At 39.1% G+C, this 20,636-nt stretch overlaps 1 protein-coding gene across 3 annotated transcripts in view; it reads right to left on the minus strand.

Annotated features, from left to right (window-relative positions):
- Positions 1 to 20,636, minus strand: part of LOC120538751 (tyrosine-protein kinase receptor UFO) — a 227,379-nt gene that overhangs the window by 78,993 nt on the left and 127,750 nt on the right. For all 3 annotated transcript variants that reach the window (XM_039768203.1, XM_039768201.1, XM_039768204.1), the window contains exon 7: positions 4,165 to 4,363. In XM_039768203.1, the coding sequence (XP_039624137.1) occupies positions 4,165 to 4,363 (199 nt within the window). The remainder of the gene's footprint in view (positions 1 to 4,164; positions 4,364 to 20,636) is intronic.

Genomic DNA, 20,636 nt, shown 5'->3' on the forward strand with positions numbered 1-20,636 from the left:
CCGCCACGGAAAACTGTTGGGGAGTCCTGCTTTAACTATAATCTGAAAGTACTGGTGGATCATGTAGACAAAAGCCCCAGAGTACTTCTGGGCTGATTAAAAGAACTTGAATTCTCCAGCTGACCCGGAAGTGCTGGCAAGTCACATGGGAGGAAGAACAGAAGCACTTCCGGTTCAGGAACTATATAAAGGATTGCTGAAGACCCAGCAAGTGGGCCAGAGTTGGGTGGAGGTGGACAAAACTTGCTGGGAGGTGTGGAGGAAAAAGAGAAAGAAAAGAGTATTGTGTTATTGAGTTCTGTGGTGGGCTGGCACCCTGCCCGGGGTTTGTTTCTGGCCTTGCACCCTGTGTTGGCTGGAATTGGCTCCAGCAGACCCCGTGACCCTATAGGTAGGATATAGCAGGTTGGATAATGGATGGATGGATGTTATTGAGTTTATTGTCTGTAATATTATGGCTGTGGTGCTGGAAGGCTACTGTTTAAGAAGAAAATTATTAAAAAGGCTTCTTATTGCTTTTACCTTGTGTCTGTCTGTTGGGGTTAAAGGGGTGACAGTGACCCCTAGAGTCTTTACACCATACAGCAGTGGACACCAGACGCAGGGCCATATTAACAGCATTATATCCATCTGGGCAAAGCAGTGCACTGTGGTCCCTACCAACACAGCCACTCAGCAAGTCACAGCATACATAGATAAGCATGGGGCCCCCGAGCAACTGCCCAGCATGCTCGTGTGTTAAGACGGCCCTGACCAGACATACCTCTCCTACTGCATTTACTTTGATGTCTTGGCATTTAAATGTTTCTGTTACATATCATACTTTTTTTTTGGTAGAAATATTTTTGACTTATTTTACAGAGGCTGAACATAAAACTAACAGGACATACTGATTCCAGATTAATTTAGAATTACCAATTAACCAAACATACTGTATGCCTAATCCACACAGCAACAAACTAGGCATTCATAATTCAGCATCGTGGAGCTCTGGGGACGCGCTGCAAGAGCTCAGTGAGAATCGGACCAACATTCAACATGTCGCTGCTAACCCATGTGCCACCATGGTTCTCACAACTACAATTAGGAAACTGCAAAGCATCAAAAGAAGAGGCAATATAAGATGTCAACAAATAAGGGAAACTCATTCTATGCTCAGAAATCAGACGCCATTTGGACTTTTAACACTTCATCAGATCTCCTTAAGTCTAAATACTGAAAAGTGACTTTGGTACAGATAACAATACTCACAGGTTCATCCTATTCACCTTTCTTTAATTCTCAGTAATTTCCCTTCTCTTTTTTCCTTATTGTTCTCTGGTATTGCTTCTTAGAATCTGAAACATCTATAAATAGCTCCCTCCACTTTACTGATGTTTAAAAACTTTCTTGAGTTCCTTTTTTTAATTCTTTTTTTTCATCTCTAAAATGTCCAATCTCTATTGGAATTACTTTGCTGAAAAATTAGCAGAAGGTGAGAGTCAGATTCATGGGAGTCTGAAACAACACAAGATTCTGCGGTGCAAAGCATAGGGGAACAGATATGTTTATCTGAGGAAATGCAGTTGAAGAGTTAAGATGCTTCTCCATTTATGAATGGAAACCAGCCTGCAGCAAGATGAGGAACTGAGAGGAGTGCACTAAATTAACGTGACTCATATCTCCATTCAGTTTGTGTTTACATCTCATTCAGGCATGATTCCAGACTCCTCAAATATAATGAAAGAATCCCCAACTGTGGAAAAAGTGAGACATTTCTACTAGGAGAAAACCTCTTGTATGTTAAAGGAATGCCTTCCAAGGAGCAGACTTCTCATGCATGAGGAATCCCTCACCACCTAAAGACCTTTAGCAAGTATAAGAGACAGTAACGGCAACAAAACAGTTTCCCGTCAGGCTGTACACCTTTTCTCCAATATACAAAACTATTCTGGATTAATTATAAAATAAACTGTGGCTTGTGGAAATTTTCTAGATTTTATTATTACTATTGAGTGTTATCTACCGTTAACATTGTAAATGATTGTCTAATCTGTTGGGCTAACATGGTTGCTTGCTGTGCAAAGTCAGATAGATGCAATATATGATAGATAGATAGATAGATAGATAGATAGAAATGCAATATATGATAGATAGATAGATAGATAGATAGATAGATAGATAGATAGATAGATAGATAGATAGATAGATAGATAGATAGATAGATAGGAAAGGCACTATATGATAGATAGATAGATAGATAGATAGATAGATAGATAGATATGGTTATTTGGCCACAGTACCAGTAGATACGTGCAGTGAAATCCAATGACAGCATTTGACCAGAAGAGCCTGAACCCAACTGTAAAGTATGGTGGTGGAAGTTTTGTGGTTTGGGGCTGCTTTGCTGCATCAGGGCCTGAACTCATCAAACCAGAGGTTGTTTCAGGATAATGTGAAACCCTCTGACAGAAGATTGAAATTCAAATGAAAATGGACCTTGCAAAATGACAATTAACCCAAACATTCCAATACATCCACCAAGGGATGGCTGAAAAGGAAGAAATGGAGGGTTCTGAAATGGCCAAGAAAAATTCCAGATCTGAATCCCATTTAGATGCTGAAGGGGAGGATTATAAATGGGCGCTGCATACAAAACACCCCTGCAAGAATTCTGCATGGAGGAGTGGGAAGATTTTTTCTCCCAGTCAATGTTAATATCTTCATGGGTTAACACCAGCCATTAGAGGCAAGGGGGACCTTACTTTTCCCACAGATGTAAATAGCATTTCTGCTCATTTTTCATTAAACAAATCATTGTCAAGTCAATTTTTAATTTTTCTTCCTTTATCAAAAGATAATCTTTAAATGACGATCAAATCTTGATATGCCCACTTATGTTAAAAAAGATCAAATATTTCTTTTACACGGGACTGTTCAATGAGACCATGTCCATGTACTGTCCCAACACTAAAACAGATACTCGCCCTAGACAGGGTGCCAGTCCATCTCAGGGCACATCCATAGATAGATAGATAGATAGACATCTAGCACCAGTTTAGAGTCTTTGAGAGGTGAGCAGGTGATGGACTATCTGGAGGACACCCACAAGGGCACAGGTAGAATGTGGAAGCTCCACACCAATATTGACAGGGTCAGGATTTGAACCCAGGTCTCTGCCACTCTGAAGCAGCACTGCTCCACTCCCAAAATATTACATCACAAAGTATACATCTGGAAATAGTTTGGATCCTCTGTAATTTACATACATTAATATTTTAACACATACTCTGCATTCACATGAGTCAGATTGTTGTATACTTCCAAGAGGAGGAGAAGGAGGAGGTTAGGAGCCTGCGCTGATACAGTGTGTTGCTGCACCCACCACATGACAAACCACCTCAGGATTCCACATTAGGACCCGAGTGCAGCCATGCAACAGGTGACACTTCAGCACTGCACTAGTTCAAGTGGAATGGAACAGCGTGAGGTTTTATATGGTGGCTGGAGTGCCAATCCTGACACCAACCCCCAAGTTTTTCCCTTCAAAGGGAGGGCCTACATCCAGGGCTGGATGCAGATTAACGTCATACCCAGGACGGAGCAATTGTAGGTTAAGGTGCTTGCTGAAGGGCCCAAGAAAGCAGTGTCACTTCTCATGTTTACGAGATCTGAACCGGCAACCTTCCAACTGCCAACACAGATCCCTAACCTCAGAGCCACTACTCCTTCCATTGTATATTTCCAAGAAATAAATAAAAATGCTAAAGGCAGAATAACCATTAATTATTAATTATTGGATCCAACTGTTGCAATGATGCAAGAAAAATGTTCACTATGTTTAAAAAGAACTCCAAGAGTCATTTCTATGTCCTTCCACAGCACCAGTGCATGCTACATTACTTTCTGTGATGATCATATCTGCCTTGGTGGTGAGCACCATTGTAGCAAAACTCCAAGGACTTGGTTTCATTTTCCAGGCTTGCCATTATGAGTGTGGAGTGTGCAGATGACCAGACATACACTGTCAAGGTAACACTTATGTACAGTAGATACTGATTCTTTGTACTCAAATAGAACTATGTGCTGTACATCGCACAAATATTCCAGGAATTTGAGCTGCTGTTAATCAGAAAACATTTTAATGAAACGAGCTAACAAGTACTAACTATATTAGCACCTCACCTCCCTCTTCCGTCACCATGACTGCCCAGTCCGTCCATTGGGACATGCCTTCGCTGGTCAAGCAAGCCACTCGGACCTGATACACTGTAAATGGCTCCAGTCCTGGGATTGTGTGGCTTTCAAGGGGAACACGGACATTCTGGTTGTAGATCAGGTGACTGGGGATGACACTGTGGTTGTCTTCCATAAAGCTTGTAGCCTGGAAAAAGAAGTACAGCCTTTTGAATTTCGTATATAAGTCAGTAAGTGGTAGTAATGATTGAAGAAGTTCAGAACATAGAAATGTCACTTTACTTTGAATCAATAAACTGACAGTCTGCCAACCTGTCAGAAATTAAAGATGGCAGAAGCAATGACCGTATTATCTCGACACGAACGAAAGAATAATGGAATGATCAAAGGTAATAAATTAAAAGTGGGCTCAATAAAGTTTAGGTGTCAAAGTAGAAAATCTTCTTAAATAGTTTTATTTCATTTACCAAATGTACTTTAAACAATTTTAGGTTTGAGAGAAACTACACCAACCCCAGATAGGACACCAGCTGGCAGTTGTATCCAAGGACACTTAAGATAATCTTGAGCAGAATCCCAAATTAAGAAATGCAACATTATGCGAAGCAAAGAAATAAAAAATAAGGAAGAACAAAACAAAAACTGAAATCTGTGGTGCACTATGAGGTGGTGTAATTTTCTAACGTGGCGCAAGAAGGGCCTTCCTTACTTTCTCATTCAGTATGGTGGACCACAATTCATGCAGTACAAAGCACTAAAAGAAAGAGCAGGAAAGACACCTTTCATACTGGGACACTCTCAACCCTGGACACACATTAAGAAGTGTGGCATTAACTCCCTGTCCCACTCACACGCACACTGTACCTCATGAAGGAGAGGGAGAGGTCTGCCTCTTATACTCTCCCCCTCTCATACTTGCTGCAGTTCTCAATGCTGCAAAATGTGGGAGACACATGCGTCTTGTAGTCTTGCTCACCCCACCCCTGATAAAATGATTAAAAATAAGACTGACTCCTACTGTGCTACTGTGCAGTATCATACACCCTGATGTGTGGTGGCATGAGAGGGAGTGGCAGAGGTACATTCCTGGAAGTTCTGATCTGTCATACTCACTTCATTTATCTTCTGATTTGTCTGTCTCACCTGGAAACACATGATTTTTGCAGAACAGCAGTTTATTTTATTGAGGCTGTGTCTGTCTCAGTTGTTGCCTTACACATGGAGTCTGAATTGCCCCCAAAACATTACATAAGATTATTGCATACAGTACATTGTATTTAAAGCTGTGGAGGTACATGTTATTGATTGCATGATTGTTTGCATTTCCTTAAAACAACCAAGCCAATGAGTTCACAGGAGAAGGTTGTACAAGAACGCATCTATTTATTTCCTTACAGTTCTAAAGTTGTTAGCTGGAAAGAAGATCTGAGACCCCTTGCTAACTCCACTTACCTCTCCCACCCTCTGCCACTTCCACCCAGCTCTCCTCTAAAGGAACCTCCACCGGGCTCTAGAGGGTCAGTTTTGTGTTTAACATGAGCTAATCTCAGCTCCTCTTTATATACTTTTCCTTTGGCAATGTACTCACCGAAATAAATTTCCATTCAATGGGGTTTTTCCAATTTGGAACAATAACATTTTCTGAGCTTTTCATGTTTTTTTTTAGTAGTGATATCCTTCTAAGATGGATGAGAATCTACATAATCAACACAGACCTCAGTATTAATTTGTGCAGTACACCATCTATTGGGATGTATTTTCTAATGTGTGTACTAATAAAATTGATTGCATTTGTCATTCCAACAGAAGGCACATCAGAAACTTTAATAGTAACAAAATGCATTGCATTTGTCATTCTAACTGATGGCGCATAACAAACATTTGTAATAATAAAATTCATTGCATTTTGTTATTCCAATAGATTCACATCACAAACATTTGAAGAGATAAAATGCATTTCATTTGTCATTCCAACATATGGCACATCACAAACATTTGTGGTAGTGATATATCTTTTTAAGATGTGTCATAATCTAAAGAATCAACATAGACCTAAGTGGTATTATGTGCAGTACACCATCTATTGGGATGGATTTTCGAATGCGTGTAGTAATAAAATTGATTGCATTTGTCATTCCAACAGAAGGCACATCAGAAACTTTAATAGTAACAAAATGTGTTTCATTTGTCATCTCAACATATGGCACATCACATTTCTAATAATAAAATTGATTGCATTTGTCATTCCAACTGATGGCGCATAACAAACATTTGTAATAATAAAATTCATTGCATTTTGTTATTCCAATAGATTCACATCACAAACATTTGAAGAGATAAAATGCATTTCATTTGTCATTCCAACATATGGCACATCACATTTATAATAATAAAATGCAATGAATTTGTCATTTCAACTGATGGCACATAACAAACATTTGTAATAATAAAATGCATTTTATTTGTTATTCCAACAGATGGTGCATCACAAACATTTGTGGTAGTGATATATCTTTTAAGATGTGTCATAATCTAAAGAATCAACATAGACCTAAGTGGTATTATGTGCAGTACACCATCTATTGGGATGGATTTTCGAATGCGTGTAGTAATAAAATTGATTGCATTTGTCATTCCAACAGATGACACATTAGAAACTTCAATTCCAAAAGATGGTTCATCACAAATATGTGTAGTAATAAAATGCACTCTATTTGTCATTTCAAATGATGGTGCATCTCAAATATTTGTAGTAATAAAATTTATTGCATTTTCCTATTCAAACAGATTCACATCACAAACATTTAAAGAGATAAAATGCATTTAATTTGTCATTCCAACATATGGCACATCACATTTATAATAAAATGCATTGCATTTGTCATTCCAACTGATGGTGCATAAGAAACATTTGTAATAATAAAATGCATTTTATTTGTCATTCCAACAGATGCTGCATCACAAACATTTGTGGTAGTTATATCCTTCTAAGATGGATCAGAATCTAAATAATCAACATGGACCTCAGTGTTATTATGTGCAGTACACCATCTATTGGGATGTATTTTGTTATGCGTGTAGTAATAAAATTGATTGATTTGTCATTCCAACAGATGCCGCATCACAAACATTTGTAGTTAATAAAATGCTGTGCATTTTTCCTTCCAACAGATGGCACATCACAAAGATCAGCACTGCATTGACAAATATCATAACACATGGCATTTAACAGATCATAACAATTGGACAGGCACACAGATACACAGACACACTTGTCCTTCTATTAAGGTAGATAAGCTGATTTCTGTCTGTCCAGCAGTTATTCTCTGCTGGATGTGTTCAGTGTTACCATTTACAGTTCAGTGTGTGTCTGTCCGGTTGCCATGTTTCAATTACATGCCATTTGGTACAGGATTTATAAAAGCAGTGCCAGTGTTTGTGATGCACCTTCTATTTGATAGCTGGACATATAGACAATATTATTATGGTAGATACACACCGAACATATTAATGGGTATAGACAAAAAAAATTCACAGGACATTGTAAGTGTAACATACGGGGTTATCTAAGGACATGTCACTCTGTGGGATTTTCCATTACAAGCAATGCCCAGAAAGATGTCTCTCATGAAAGATGACGTTCTTAATGTTTAGTTTATATATTTAAAGTCTTTAACTGTGGTATAACAGGTGTAAGTTAACATATTTAAATCTACAACAATGTTTTAAATCAAAGATCAAAAACAACAGCTGAACAGTAATGGCTCCTAGCCCAGTTACTTTCTGGTTAGATTAAAGCTGGTCATTTTCTGTCTGCCAAATGTGGAATTAAAAATCTGGTATGACACTTCAGAAAACACAAATTTCCTGACCGCTAACCGTGAAGCCTCATAAAACTGAAAAGTCCTAATTAACAAAATTATACTTCAGTGGACTATGCTTGAGATTTGTCAAAAATAAAGTCTAGGTCTAATTATGTGTGTTTCTTCTATCATTTCTATCATTTTATTTGCCAAAGAATGAATTTCAGTCAGTTCTGAAAACGCTGGCAATATGTTAGCAATGCTGGCATTTCTCGCTGACACCCATTCATTCCATGCATTCGGCCATTTTCATTGTGGGTCTGTAAAGAGCCAAAGCTGAAGAATGAATGAAAAGAAGAAGACAAACTTGGGCAGGATGTCATCCTAATGCAGGCCTCACTCACACACATTTAATCAATTCAGCTGAGATGAAGGCCAATACTACCCACTGGGCAAGAAAATGCATAAAAAACCAAGCTGGTGGTATAGTAGCTTAATGGACAGAGCTGCTGCTTCACAGTATAAAACTCTTGGGATCAAATCCTGGCCTGGGCTCCACCTCTGTGGAGTTCACACCTTCTCCTGTTGTCAGTGTGGCTTTTCCTCCAATACCCCAAAGACAGTGAGTATACATTGTGTCGGGGCAGCACTCCATCTGTCCTGCCAAGAGCGGAACAAGGCAAGCAACTAGGTGCAAATGGACAAATCAGAAGATGAAATAAGAGTAAGTACATACAAGGGTCAAAACCACAAGATCAATTTGTCAAAAACCAAATGTCAACCAAAAAAAATCAAAGTCAGAAAAACACAGCAACAAGATAAATCATCAGAATCAATGACATGAAGCACATTGAAGGAATTGTCAGATGATGCTGCCAGCCTAAATATTGTAATGTTAGTGACGTCATCAGATGCCACTTATGTGACATGTATTGGAAAAGGAACTACAAAATGACAGTGCCAAAATGAATACAACATGCTATTGCAGAAATTTCCCAAACAAATAATTGCTTAAATTAATAAATGTAGCTAATGAAATAATACATGTAATAAACCTTCTTGTGTGGTGGACTGGCACCCTGCCTGGGGTTTGTTTCCTGCCTTGCGCCCTGTGTTGGCGGGGATAGGCTCCAGCAGACCCCCGTGACCCTGTAGTTAGGATATAGCAGGTTGGATAATGCATGGATGGATAAATCTTCTTGGGCAGCACGGTGGCACAGTGGTAGTGCTGCTGCCTCACAGTAAGAAGACCCGGGTTCGCTTCCCAGGTTCTCCCCGTATCTGAGTGGGTCTCCTCTGGTTGCTACGGTTTCCTCCCACAGTCCAAAGACATGCAGGTTAGGTGCATTGGCGATCCAAAATTGTCCTTAGTGTGTGTGTGTGCCCTGCGGTGGGATTTATTCCTGCCTTGCGTCCTGGGATTGGCTCCAGCAGACCCCCGTGACCATGTAGTTAGGATATAGCGGGTTGGACAATGACTGACTGACTGATAAATCTTCTTTCAATTCCAGTGCTGCAAAGCTAAGCATCAGTTCCCTGCAACTCTAAAATGGATATGGGATTAAGATCATGGAGTAATGGGACAATAACACCATTAGAAAAGCAGATGCTGGTGCTGTGCCATTTTCATATCCTGCTCTCATCAAAGTTGTTCAGATTTCACACTAAACCTAAAATGTGTTTCCATTGTGTCAAACCACATTGTTTCACTTTTGGACTCCTGTGTGTGTTTCTGGTCACCATGGTGTAAAAATCAGTTCTTGAAAAAGTACAGAGGAAAACAATCAAATGTATCCCAAGATCAATGGACATGCCCTTGTTACGATTTATACATTTTAAAAATTTATCATGCCTGTCTCTTTAAATATTTTTTGTTGATCTATGTGACTAAACTTGCATTTTATACCCAGGTGATCTGATTTCCATATTGGTTTTACTCTGTCAGACTTTCTTTAAAGTATAATCATTTTTATTGTTCTCCCACAACAACATTTTGGATTTTTCATGGGCACCACTATTTTGTGTTAGGACTGTCAACTAAGTAACACTCCCAGAATTCCCCAGTGTGACTTATAAGCTCCAGCTCATGCGATTCTCATTAATTCATGTTTTGGATAAAAAAAATCATTTACATGCAACTCTCTGTGTTCTCCTCATTTCAGTATTCTTTAATTTCATTCAGTGGTTTCTGATTCTTGTCCTGCGTTTCCATCTTGGCAAAAGATCAGTTTCTCTTTTTTGACATTGACCCCTGCTTGTATTTTTTTTTAACCACATTTCATCTCCCGATCTTTCAGTTAAGATCTTTTTCATTGTCTCATGCTGAGGCAGAACAGCCCTACGCAGATAGGCCAAGGGAATTAAAACTTCTCAGCCTGAACCATAGAAGGCGGTGAGGTGGATTAATTCAGGTCTTCAAAATTCTCAGTCATCACTAAAGCCGAGTTCCTTCAGTTAAATAGTAAATCACAAATGAGGACACAGGCAGAAGTTAAGGGAAAGTGGAAAACAAACACAGGAGCCAGGAAACATAAAGAGTTGAGGGATTCTTTAACAAACATGAAACAGTTTTGTGATGCTTAGAACTTATTTTTCTAATTTTTGCATGTGTACTATTTATAGTACATACAATTTAAAGTCCTGTTCATAAGATATAATTAACTTAGACTTATGATCCAACTCAGAAGATTAATTCTAAAACTAGAAGCTGTAGGCATCAGAGTTAACTTACAAAACTGTATCTCAAGTTGGTCAACAGGCAGGAGGCAAAGAGAATGGAGTGAGGCCAGCAGTAGAGTCACACAGGGGTCTGTTCTTGGGCCGTTTCTTTCTTGATTTATATTAATGACATTGATTTTGGTATAGTTAATAAATTTGTGAAATTTGCAGTCACAATAAATGTGAATTTAAAAATTCAAAAAGATTGGGAACTGGGCAAACACGTGGAAAACGCAGTTTCATTTAAAAAAAAGTGCATATTTCTACACGTGGGCAAAAGGGACGTCAATTAGAAATACAAGATGGGATAAATTGTCCTGTAGGAGAGCAACCTCTGAAAAGGATTTAGAGGTTTATGTTGACATAACATTTTCATCTTCTAAGCAAAGTGCAGAAGTAAGTAAAAAGACAAATACAATATTAGGGTATATCTTAAAAACTGTGGAATATAAATCGAGGGAGTTTATGCTGAGACTATATGATGCACTAGTGGTACCATATCTGGATGTTGTGTGCAGTTCTGGTCACCACAGTAGAAGAAAGACATAGCAGCACTTGAAGCTGTGCAGAGGAGAGCACCAAGTGCATCCCAGGACTTAAGGACACGTTTGACTTTGAGAATTAAACCTATTTAGTCTCAAGCAGAGAAGACTGCATGAGGACTTAATTTACAGCTTAAAAAAGTTAAGTAGATCCAGCAAACTTCTTCCAGCTTAAGGGTGGACACAGCGGAAATTAAGGGGAAGTGCATTTAAAACTGAAGCCAGAAAGCACTTTTTTAATACAAAGAATTGTGGGAATCTGCAACAAATTATTGAGACATGTAGATGAAGCAGAAACCTTGACAATCTTTAAGAAGTATCTGGATGAGGTATTGGGACAGCTTAGCTATTAGCTAAACAAATGAACCTAAAGGGCTGCACAGCCACTTCCCATTTGTAAGATTTTTTATGTTCACAGTTTTTTATCATTATTTAGTTTTCATGTTATATTTTATACCCTAACCCTAAGCCTAACACTAATTTTATTTTGTTCTTATCTTGCATGCTGCCATTTTGTGTGGTGTTCTTCATAGTCATGGCCATCTTGTTTATTTTTATTACACAGATATCTCCCTTTTGTGTCACCTGATGTGTGATGTCATTTCCCAGGGAGTTCCTAAGATGTCTGGACATCCAACTTTTGGGATAATTTTAAAAATAAATACTCTAAATACATTTTGACTAATATTTTTTTCAATTTCTAGTTTGGTGAAGTCTTTAATGATGTGATTTTGTGACCACTGACTTTGGATCTTGTTTGTGATTGTGATATTTGCATCTTTGACATTCTGATACTTTAGTCTGTTGCTGGTTCTTTTGAGTACTCCTAAAAAGTCATGGTGAAATTCTCTTTGGACACCTAGCTTTCAAGGTGATTTGTGTCACTACTGAGTCATTTTGACTCAGAGAAGAGAAAACCTTGAGAGCTTTCTAATATTTCTCAAGGTTAATGGACTGAATTGTCTTCTCCCATTTAACAAACTTCTTATTTGAATGTTCTAAATAAAGGAGTTGTGGTTAAGTAAAAAAAAGTGACAAAAAAACCATACACTTAGATGGAAAAATGGGCTTGTTTAGCTTGGTCATTGGCTAATAGATGGAGTTATTGAACTCATTATGTTTTGCAATGTAGGAGGTCACATGCAGTTTAAAAACTGTTCAACCAAAATTCCAAGTTTCGTAATCATTTTCTTACCTTGCAAAATGTCTGTAGGCAAGAGGAAACTGCGGTTGACATTCTGTTCCATTCTGATTGTTCAAAATTGTATAACATGTGTCACAAGCCTGCTTTGACTACTCTGAATGGGAGCCAATGGTTCAAATTAATAGACCAAGATGGAGAAATCTCCACATAGGAACTTCAGAGGTAAGCCTTTCAGCAGCACTTGCCTGGCAATTACTTGGCACTGTGTTGTAAGCAGCATATCTTATATTGTATATCTCATAATCATCAGGCACATAAAAGAAAACAAAAAGTACAGTATATGTGTTGCTTTCTATTAGCAACAGGGAGGCAAAATGCAAGGATGTGGCATTAAAAGTCCTAACAGACCATATCACTCGACAGAAATGAAAGCTACACAGTAGAACTGCGAAGACCTGGCAGGAGTTTACTTTACGTCCTGACTTGGTGAAGACAGTATGAGTACCTGCTTACTATAACTGATCCTTAGAACAACACTGTCCTGAAAAATTTGAAAAATAATTACCTTAGAAAAACAAAAAACTGAGCACTAGTCAACCAAACAACTTAAAAATACAAAGGAAAAGCACAGACACGGTAGAAAAAATTCTTTAAATAAGAAAATGACGGACTTAAGAAGAGCTGACTGTCAGGAGTGAGTTTTGGAATCTCAGTATTAATGTTTTGATATTTTTACTGTCATTTTTATTTCTCTGTATTTTTATTACAATTTCCTTGCAGAAGCCATTATTTTCTGCTTATTTTGTTTATGGTCAATGCAATATTGCTGTTAACAGTTGTGTCCATTATCAGTCATATGATTCTTTATTGTTGTGAAATGTGATTTTATCACATGACCCTTACAAAACAGGGCAGCATACTCTGGTTAACAGTCAAGTATTAGAATTTGCCAGTTTAATAGTGAGTTGACCTAATCACAGCTAGACTTGTACTGGCATCATGTTTCTCCTTGGTTTGCTCAACTGGCTGTCTGATTGCCTGTTAATGGTGGCACACCAGCAAGTAATGTTTCACCGCCTCTGAATTAATGACATCTGCAGCACGGAGACCGCAGGATAGAGACTAGTGTCACTATCATTATTGTAAACTTTAATCAATTTAAGGCCGAGTGGTGGCTCTGAGGCTAGGGATCTGCACTGGCAATTGGAAGGTTGCCAGTTTGAATCCCATAAATGCCAAAAGGGACTCTGCTCTGTTGGGCCCTTGAGCGAGGCCCTTAACCTGCAATTGCTGAGCGCTTTGAGTAGTGAGAAAAGTACTATAAAAATGCAAAGAATTATTATTATTAATTCAGGCCATCTTCAGAAATTAATAATATTGAAAGGTAAAACTTGAATCATATCTGTTTCTCTAGGGGTCTCTAGCTCCCTAGTTGGAATAAGTTATTTTGTAATTGCAGCATTTTAAGTAAACCAAAACTATACAGATAGACTGGAGAGAGAGGACTGTTTCATTTATGTTAGGTAGAATGCCCAGAGGGGACTGGGTGGTCTCATGGTATAGAATCCCTGCAGATTTTATTTTTTTCTCCAGCCGTCTGGAGTTTTTTTGGTTTTGTTTTTTGCTTTTTCTGTCCACCCTGGCCATCGGACCTTACTCTTATTCTATGTTAATTAATGTTGACTTATTTTATTTTCTTACCAATTGTCTTTTATGTTTTTTATTCTTCATTATGTAAAGCACTTTGAGGTACATTTTTGTATGAAAATGTGCTATATAAATAAATGTTGTTGTTGTAGATATAATATTAAAAGGCGATATCTCACCCATAGTGATATGTTGGTAAGAAATCACATAAGAGAAAATAAGTTAGCTTTCTTTAATGATGATTTACGCAGAATTACAGATGAAAAAAGCCATAGCAAGAGATTTACCAAGGTGAGATCTTGATGTGTACAGTCAGCCATTTTTCGTTGCTGCACTAGAAGGATTCTCAGGACAGATAACGTTATCATCCATCTGTCCATCGGCTTCGAGGTGTTTGGCTGCTGTCCAAGTCTTTTATACTGTTTTCTCCACATGCAGGCCCTTACTTAGGTTCCAAACAAGGCAAGGAGAGGATTCAATTCCATCTCTAACATACAGAAATAGTACAATGCCCATTTTTGTAGTTGTTCCCTTCTCTCTTCAAATGCTTTCTTAGCAGTTCTAAATTCTGAGAGCCTCTCTGTGTGTTAAATTTGGCCTGTACATATGAGTGGGTTTATAAAATAATTTTTTGTACAGAGCACAGTGACATTAAACTTATATTCTGATTACAATATCTGAAGTCTCTCTGTAACCCACGGATGGATCTGCCAACAGGTTGACCTGGGTGCATGCCCTGTGGCCTTGGCATATGCAAGAGAAAAGTAAAGCCAGCTTTTTTCTGCTTCTGTTTTTACGTCAAGTTCTTCCTCGCAACACACCTACATGGATACTGATACATTATATTGCCACCCTCGATCTCACGTATGAATAACTGCTGGCTTAAATCTCAGAGTGAGACCACCAGCTCATTTTCTTTTTATATGTGATGTTCATAGAATGCACTTATATGCGTGAGACACCTTTATGATTGTGGGGGTCTTAAGTTGCTATAACTCATTTCCCAATTTCGTAGATAATACAGAAGAGTTAATCCTTGTCACTCATTATGTGTCCAGTTTTTCCTAATAACTGAATTAATCCAACAGTCACCAAAGTGTATATGAAATACCTGGTTATATATTGAGGTGGGACGGTATTTGTAAAGAATGTCTCATCACAGCACAATTTTTTTAGTAGAGCACAACCTCCATATAACTCATGTTGTGAGAGATCTTGCATCAGATCTGGAGGACACACACAAAAATGTCTCCATGACACTCTGAAGGAATATAGTTAGAGCATTAGAACACTTTAGACAAGAACAGACCATTCACCCCAACAAAGCTCGTCAGTCCTATCCACTTATTTCTTCCAAAGAAACATCACGTCGAGTCCCTAAAGTCTTACTTTCTACCACACTACTTGTGCTCATTAATTGTCACCTCTCCCACACAGAGCCTGCTGCATGACATAAGACAAAGTCAAATCTATTTGTCGCAGACTGGTTGGACTGAGTTGCTGGGGATGTCAGACTACACAACTCTACCCGCCACAGCTGCTTTCGACTCTATAATGCTATGTAAATAAGGCCTGCAACTGAAAATCACTGAATAAGTCATATAATGTGCCATTACAACATTAGAAAATTAGAACAATCTACATGAGAAAAGATCATTCAGCCCAACAAAGCCCACCAGTCCAGTCCATTTAATTCTTCTGAAAAACATCAAGTTGAGTTTTGAAAGTCCCTAAATTCCTACTGTCTACCATAGTACTTGGTCACTTATTCCAAGTGTCTATCATTCTTTGTGTAAAGAAAAACTTCCTAAAGTCTGTGTGAAATTTACCCTTAACAAGTTTCCAATTGTGTCCCTGTGTACTGGATGAACTCATTTTAAAATAAAAATATTGATCCACTGGACTAATTCCCTTCATAATTTTAAACACTTCAATCATGTCACCTCTTAATCTTCTTTTGCTTAAACTGTAAAGGCTCAGCTCTTTTAATCTTTCCTCACACCTCACCCCTGTAGCCCTGAATCAGCCTAGTCGCTCTTCTCTGGACCTTTTCTAGTGCTGCTATGTCCTTTTTGTAGCCTGGAGACCAAAACTGCACACAGTACTCCAGATGAGGCCTCACCAGTGTGTTATAAAGCTGACCCATGCGGACTGTTCCTAATAACTCCTGTCCTTGCCATGTGTTGCTCAATCTTATCTTTAATAATTCCTTCCATTAATTTTCCTGTGAAGCATGTTAAGCTTACTGGCCTATAGTTGCTTGGATCTGCCCTGTCACCCTTTTTATATAATCTTTATATATAATACGCTACTGTGGCTGTCCGTTTGTCTGTCCAGGATTTTAAATCACCTGTAGCTCGCAAACTGTTTGAACTATTGACCTGAAATTTGGTGCACACATACTACGTGATGTCTACTATCCGCTTTCATGGTGATGATTGACTTCCCAGGTTATTCCTCTTTTTATTTTTATTTTATTTTATTGTAGAATCAACTCTCGGCAGCGGCCAGCAGGGTGGCTGTGCGGCGCATGCGTACAGGTGCTCTTCTCATTCCTACCACCTTCCCCGTCACTTCCCCTACCTCTTCATATCTTAAATCATTCTTGAGGCAGATTGAAGACTTAAGTGCCAGCTTAAGTGAAAAATGAAAGAAAACGTACTAAGTAATTGCAACACAAACACTGACTTAATCAGTTTTAATGTGAAAAGATGCTGACGAAAGAAAAGAAGTAGTGGGCCGCTAGGATGGAGACAAGAAGAGCTGCTCAGGAAGCAGTAAGTGCATCAACCTCTGAGCAAACGAAAGCTAAACGTACAGAGAAAGAGGATGAAAGCTAGGAATGCTCAAGTCATGTGTTTTCACTGCACGTTATCGTGCAGTGGGCGTTACTGGTGGGATAATATTTGCCATTTTCCAGTCCTTCAGAATCTCTCAAGTGTGCAGTGACTAAATTCGGAAGGACTGGAAAATGGCAAATATCATCAGTTTGGAAGAAACTGGCAGAATTGGTCAGGGTGTGCTTCTGTACTGGTGGCCCAGCGATTCCTTAATTAGGGAAACTGACTCCTCATCTCTTTACTGAAAATTAAATATTAAATGTATGTTGATTTGTATTTTTCTGTTTTTTATTTAATGTATTGCTTATTTCTTTCTGTGGCATTACGATAAATAAATTTGATTCAGTAACATGCAATGCTTCAGTCCAAATTTGAAAATATCTGAATGGCATATTTATGCTCTTTCATGTCCGTAAGAGTCTGTCTGATTTGTGTAAAATTTCTTTTGTAACATTTCCCACAGTACTAAGTCTGTCGAACCTGCTAATGAGGTGGTCTAGGTTTCTTGCTGTTCTCCGACAAGCACACCACAGCTGCACTTGGCCTGGTCTCGGTCTGCTGCTCTGGGTCACCCTGCCTCAGCACAAAGCCTTAGTCTTGTCACCGTAAATCTGTACTAAGGTCAGATCAGAATGGGATCACCTCAAGCTAACAGCACACTGTAGCTGACCCTACTAGTTCATCTGCTGGTCTTTTGATCACAAATTTTGAACCTGATGTTAACATTAGTGCAGTGGTTTTGGATCCAAAATGTTGATTGTGTGAATATTCTTCTAATTTAAGCGAAGCTGTGGGGAAATGCCTCACCGGAAATGATAAATGATATACTTTCATTCATGGCGCCATTTCAGATAATGTTCTGCACTCAGAGTGGCTGACAGAGCTTGAAGATGAATGTCTGTGAATGAACTGAAATACCCCTCCGTAAAAGAGGAAAAACGAAGAGTGCAAATGTGTCCAGCAAGCTTGGGCATTGACCCCGGCCATCTTGACAAAGAACATCTTTTATGTGCTAAGCAGCTGAGCAAGCGGATGGGTGGGGCCGAGTGGGCAGCACCGGCCCCTCCAACACAGGGAGAGCTGTTGTGTTCTGTCCTGACCTGAAAGTGTGGCCTTCACCCTGTGAGGGCTTTTGGGAGATCTAAGCTGTGAGGTGTACCTCCCCTGACATTCTCCCATAAGTCACTGGACTAAACAGACAGCTTGGAGAGCAGCTGCCGTGTGGGGTATACAACGGTATGGCTGCCCAATTAGTTAAAAAAAAAATTAAATCAGAATAAATTTTTATTTTCACTTTTTCCTCTTTTATTAAATGAAGAAGTCATACTGCTATCACATATTTGGTTAAACTAGAATTTAAAAAGCATGTCTAGCAGGCTCAGAGAGGCTGGTGATACCTTCTCAATGCCCAAATTCATCAGTGACTCACCTACTCCTAAACTAACAGGCCATTAGCCAAAAAGGGAGAAAGAAGGATTCAGTTTGCTGGCATTTCATTTTTCCACAGAAAACCGAACTGAAATATTTGGTAAGTGAGATCATTTTTTGGCCGGTAGAAGGAGTGGGGCAGGGGAGGTGGAAGGGGGAGGGGAATGGGACACTGCGACCACAGCGCCTGCTCACTTCCTCCGCTCTCTGAGATGCCTTCTCCTTCAAAATGGAAACAGCACCAGGGCTCTGTTTTTTAAACAGCTGTTTAGGAAAAAAGTAAACAGATCAGCAGAGTGCTTGACTACAACTTATCATTAAAACTAAACTGACAAAAGTAAAACATCTCATTTATAATATGAAGGTGGAACAACTATAAACTTCTAAAATGACTGGGATCATCAGGGAAGGTGTGACAATTTATCTGAACCTTCCTTTCACTATAAGATCCTGGTGCCTCTCTTTGGACATCGTCAATGACTTTAGGTTAGGAGCACGCGCTGATACAGTGCATTGCCACGTCCGCCACATGAAAAACCAACTCAGGAACCCAGATTAGGACCCAAGTGCAGCCATGTGGCAGGTGACACCTAGCACCAAACTAATTCAGATGGAATGGAACATTGTGAGTTTTTTTATGATGGCTGGAGTGCCAATTCTGCCACCAGCCCCCAGGTTTTTCCATGCAGGTTGGGGAACCTACATGCAGGGCTGGATGCAGATTAATGTCATTCCCAGGACAGAGCTATTGCAGGTTAAGGGCCTTGCTCAAGGGCCCAATGAAGAGGAGTTACTTTTGGCATTTACGGGATTCGAACCGGCAACCTACCGATTGCCACCTAGACTCAAAGCCACCACTCTGCCTTAGGAAAACCAGAAATCAGGTGTAAAAAGTCCATTGAGTATTCAACAGTGATTGTGATTAGTACCCTGATTCCTTAGTACTATCTATAATAGCTTGGTGGAGGGATTCTCCTTTACATTAATAAAGTCTCTTATAACATTCAAGTTCATTCACTGATATCATAATTTAGGGTCATAGTGGCCATGGGCTACCAAGCAGCACAGACTTCAAGGCACAGCACATTCTGCACTAAGTTAAGGCTAAGAAAGCGCAAGTACACCTTAGGAGAAGGATTTAGGAGTCGTAGTGGACTCCTAAAAGTGTTCAGAACCCATTAAGAAGGCTAATATCAGAATTACAGAACAGGTAATATAACGCACTGTGGTGTGGAGTACAAGTCACAGGAGGTTCTGCTCAAGCTTTATAACACACTGGTGAGGCCTCATCTGGAGTCCTGTGTGCAGTTTTGGTCTCCAGACTACAGTTCTAGAAAAAGTCCAGAGACAAGTGACTGAGCTGATTCTAGGACTACAGGGGATGAATTATGAGCCTTTACACTTTAAACAAAAGAAGATTAAGAGGTGACATGATTGAAGTGTTTAAAATTATGAAGGGAATCAGTGTAGTGGATGGAGACTGTCACTTTAAAATGAGTTCATCAAGAACACGAGGACACAGTTGGAAACTTGTTAAGGGTAAATTTCACACAAACATTAGGAAGTATTTCTTTACACAAAGAACCATAGACACTTGGAATAACTGACCAGGTACTATGGTAGACAGTAGGGTTTTAGGTTTTTAGTCAACTTGATGTTTTTCAGAAAAATTAAATGGATAGGACTGGCGAGCTTTGTTGGGCTGAATGATCTTTTCTCATGTAGATTATTCTAATTTTCTAATGTTGTAATGGCACATTATACAACTTGTTAAGTGATTGTCAGTTGCAGGCCTTATTTACATTGCCTTGTAGAGTCGAAGACAGCTGTGGTGGGTAGAGTTGTGTGGTCTGAAATCCCCAGCAACACAGTCCAACCAGTCCGCATCAAACAGATTTGACTTTGACTTAAGTCATGGAGCAGGCTCTGTGTGTGAGAGGTGACAATTAATGAGCACTCAGTGCATATAATGCAGCTAAGAGGAATAAGGAACATGGGTATTTTGGATCTTCTGCTTTACATATGCCAACAGAATGGAAAAGAAGAAAAGGGCTGAGATTGCAGCTGAACTTGCTGAACACTGACAGCATTCATAGAGCACTTGCATTGTCAAGTAGTGCATTACTGGCTTTCAGAAGAAGAGACAAGTTTGTAATATTTTAACAAATGGGAAACTGTGCTGGAATGTCATCACAGAATTATTTAATTTGTCATGCCATGTGATTTCTAGCCAAAGGCAATCGTCAAGTTTGACACCCCCTCCAAAATGAAATCATGTAATGCGATACCAGCTTTAGGACTGCCAGTCAGTCTGACTTGTAAACATTTGGAATATAGG

The sequence above is a fragment of the Polypterus senegalus genome, chromosome 11 (assembly GCF_016835505.1).
Source record: "Polypterus senegalus isolate Bchr_013 chromosome 11, ASM1683550v1, whole genome shotgun sequence".
Taxonomy (NCBI): Eukaryota; Metazoa; Chordata; class Cladistia; order Polypteriformes; family Polypteridae; genus Polypterus; species Polypterus senegalus.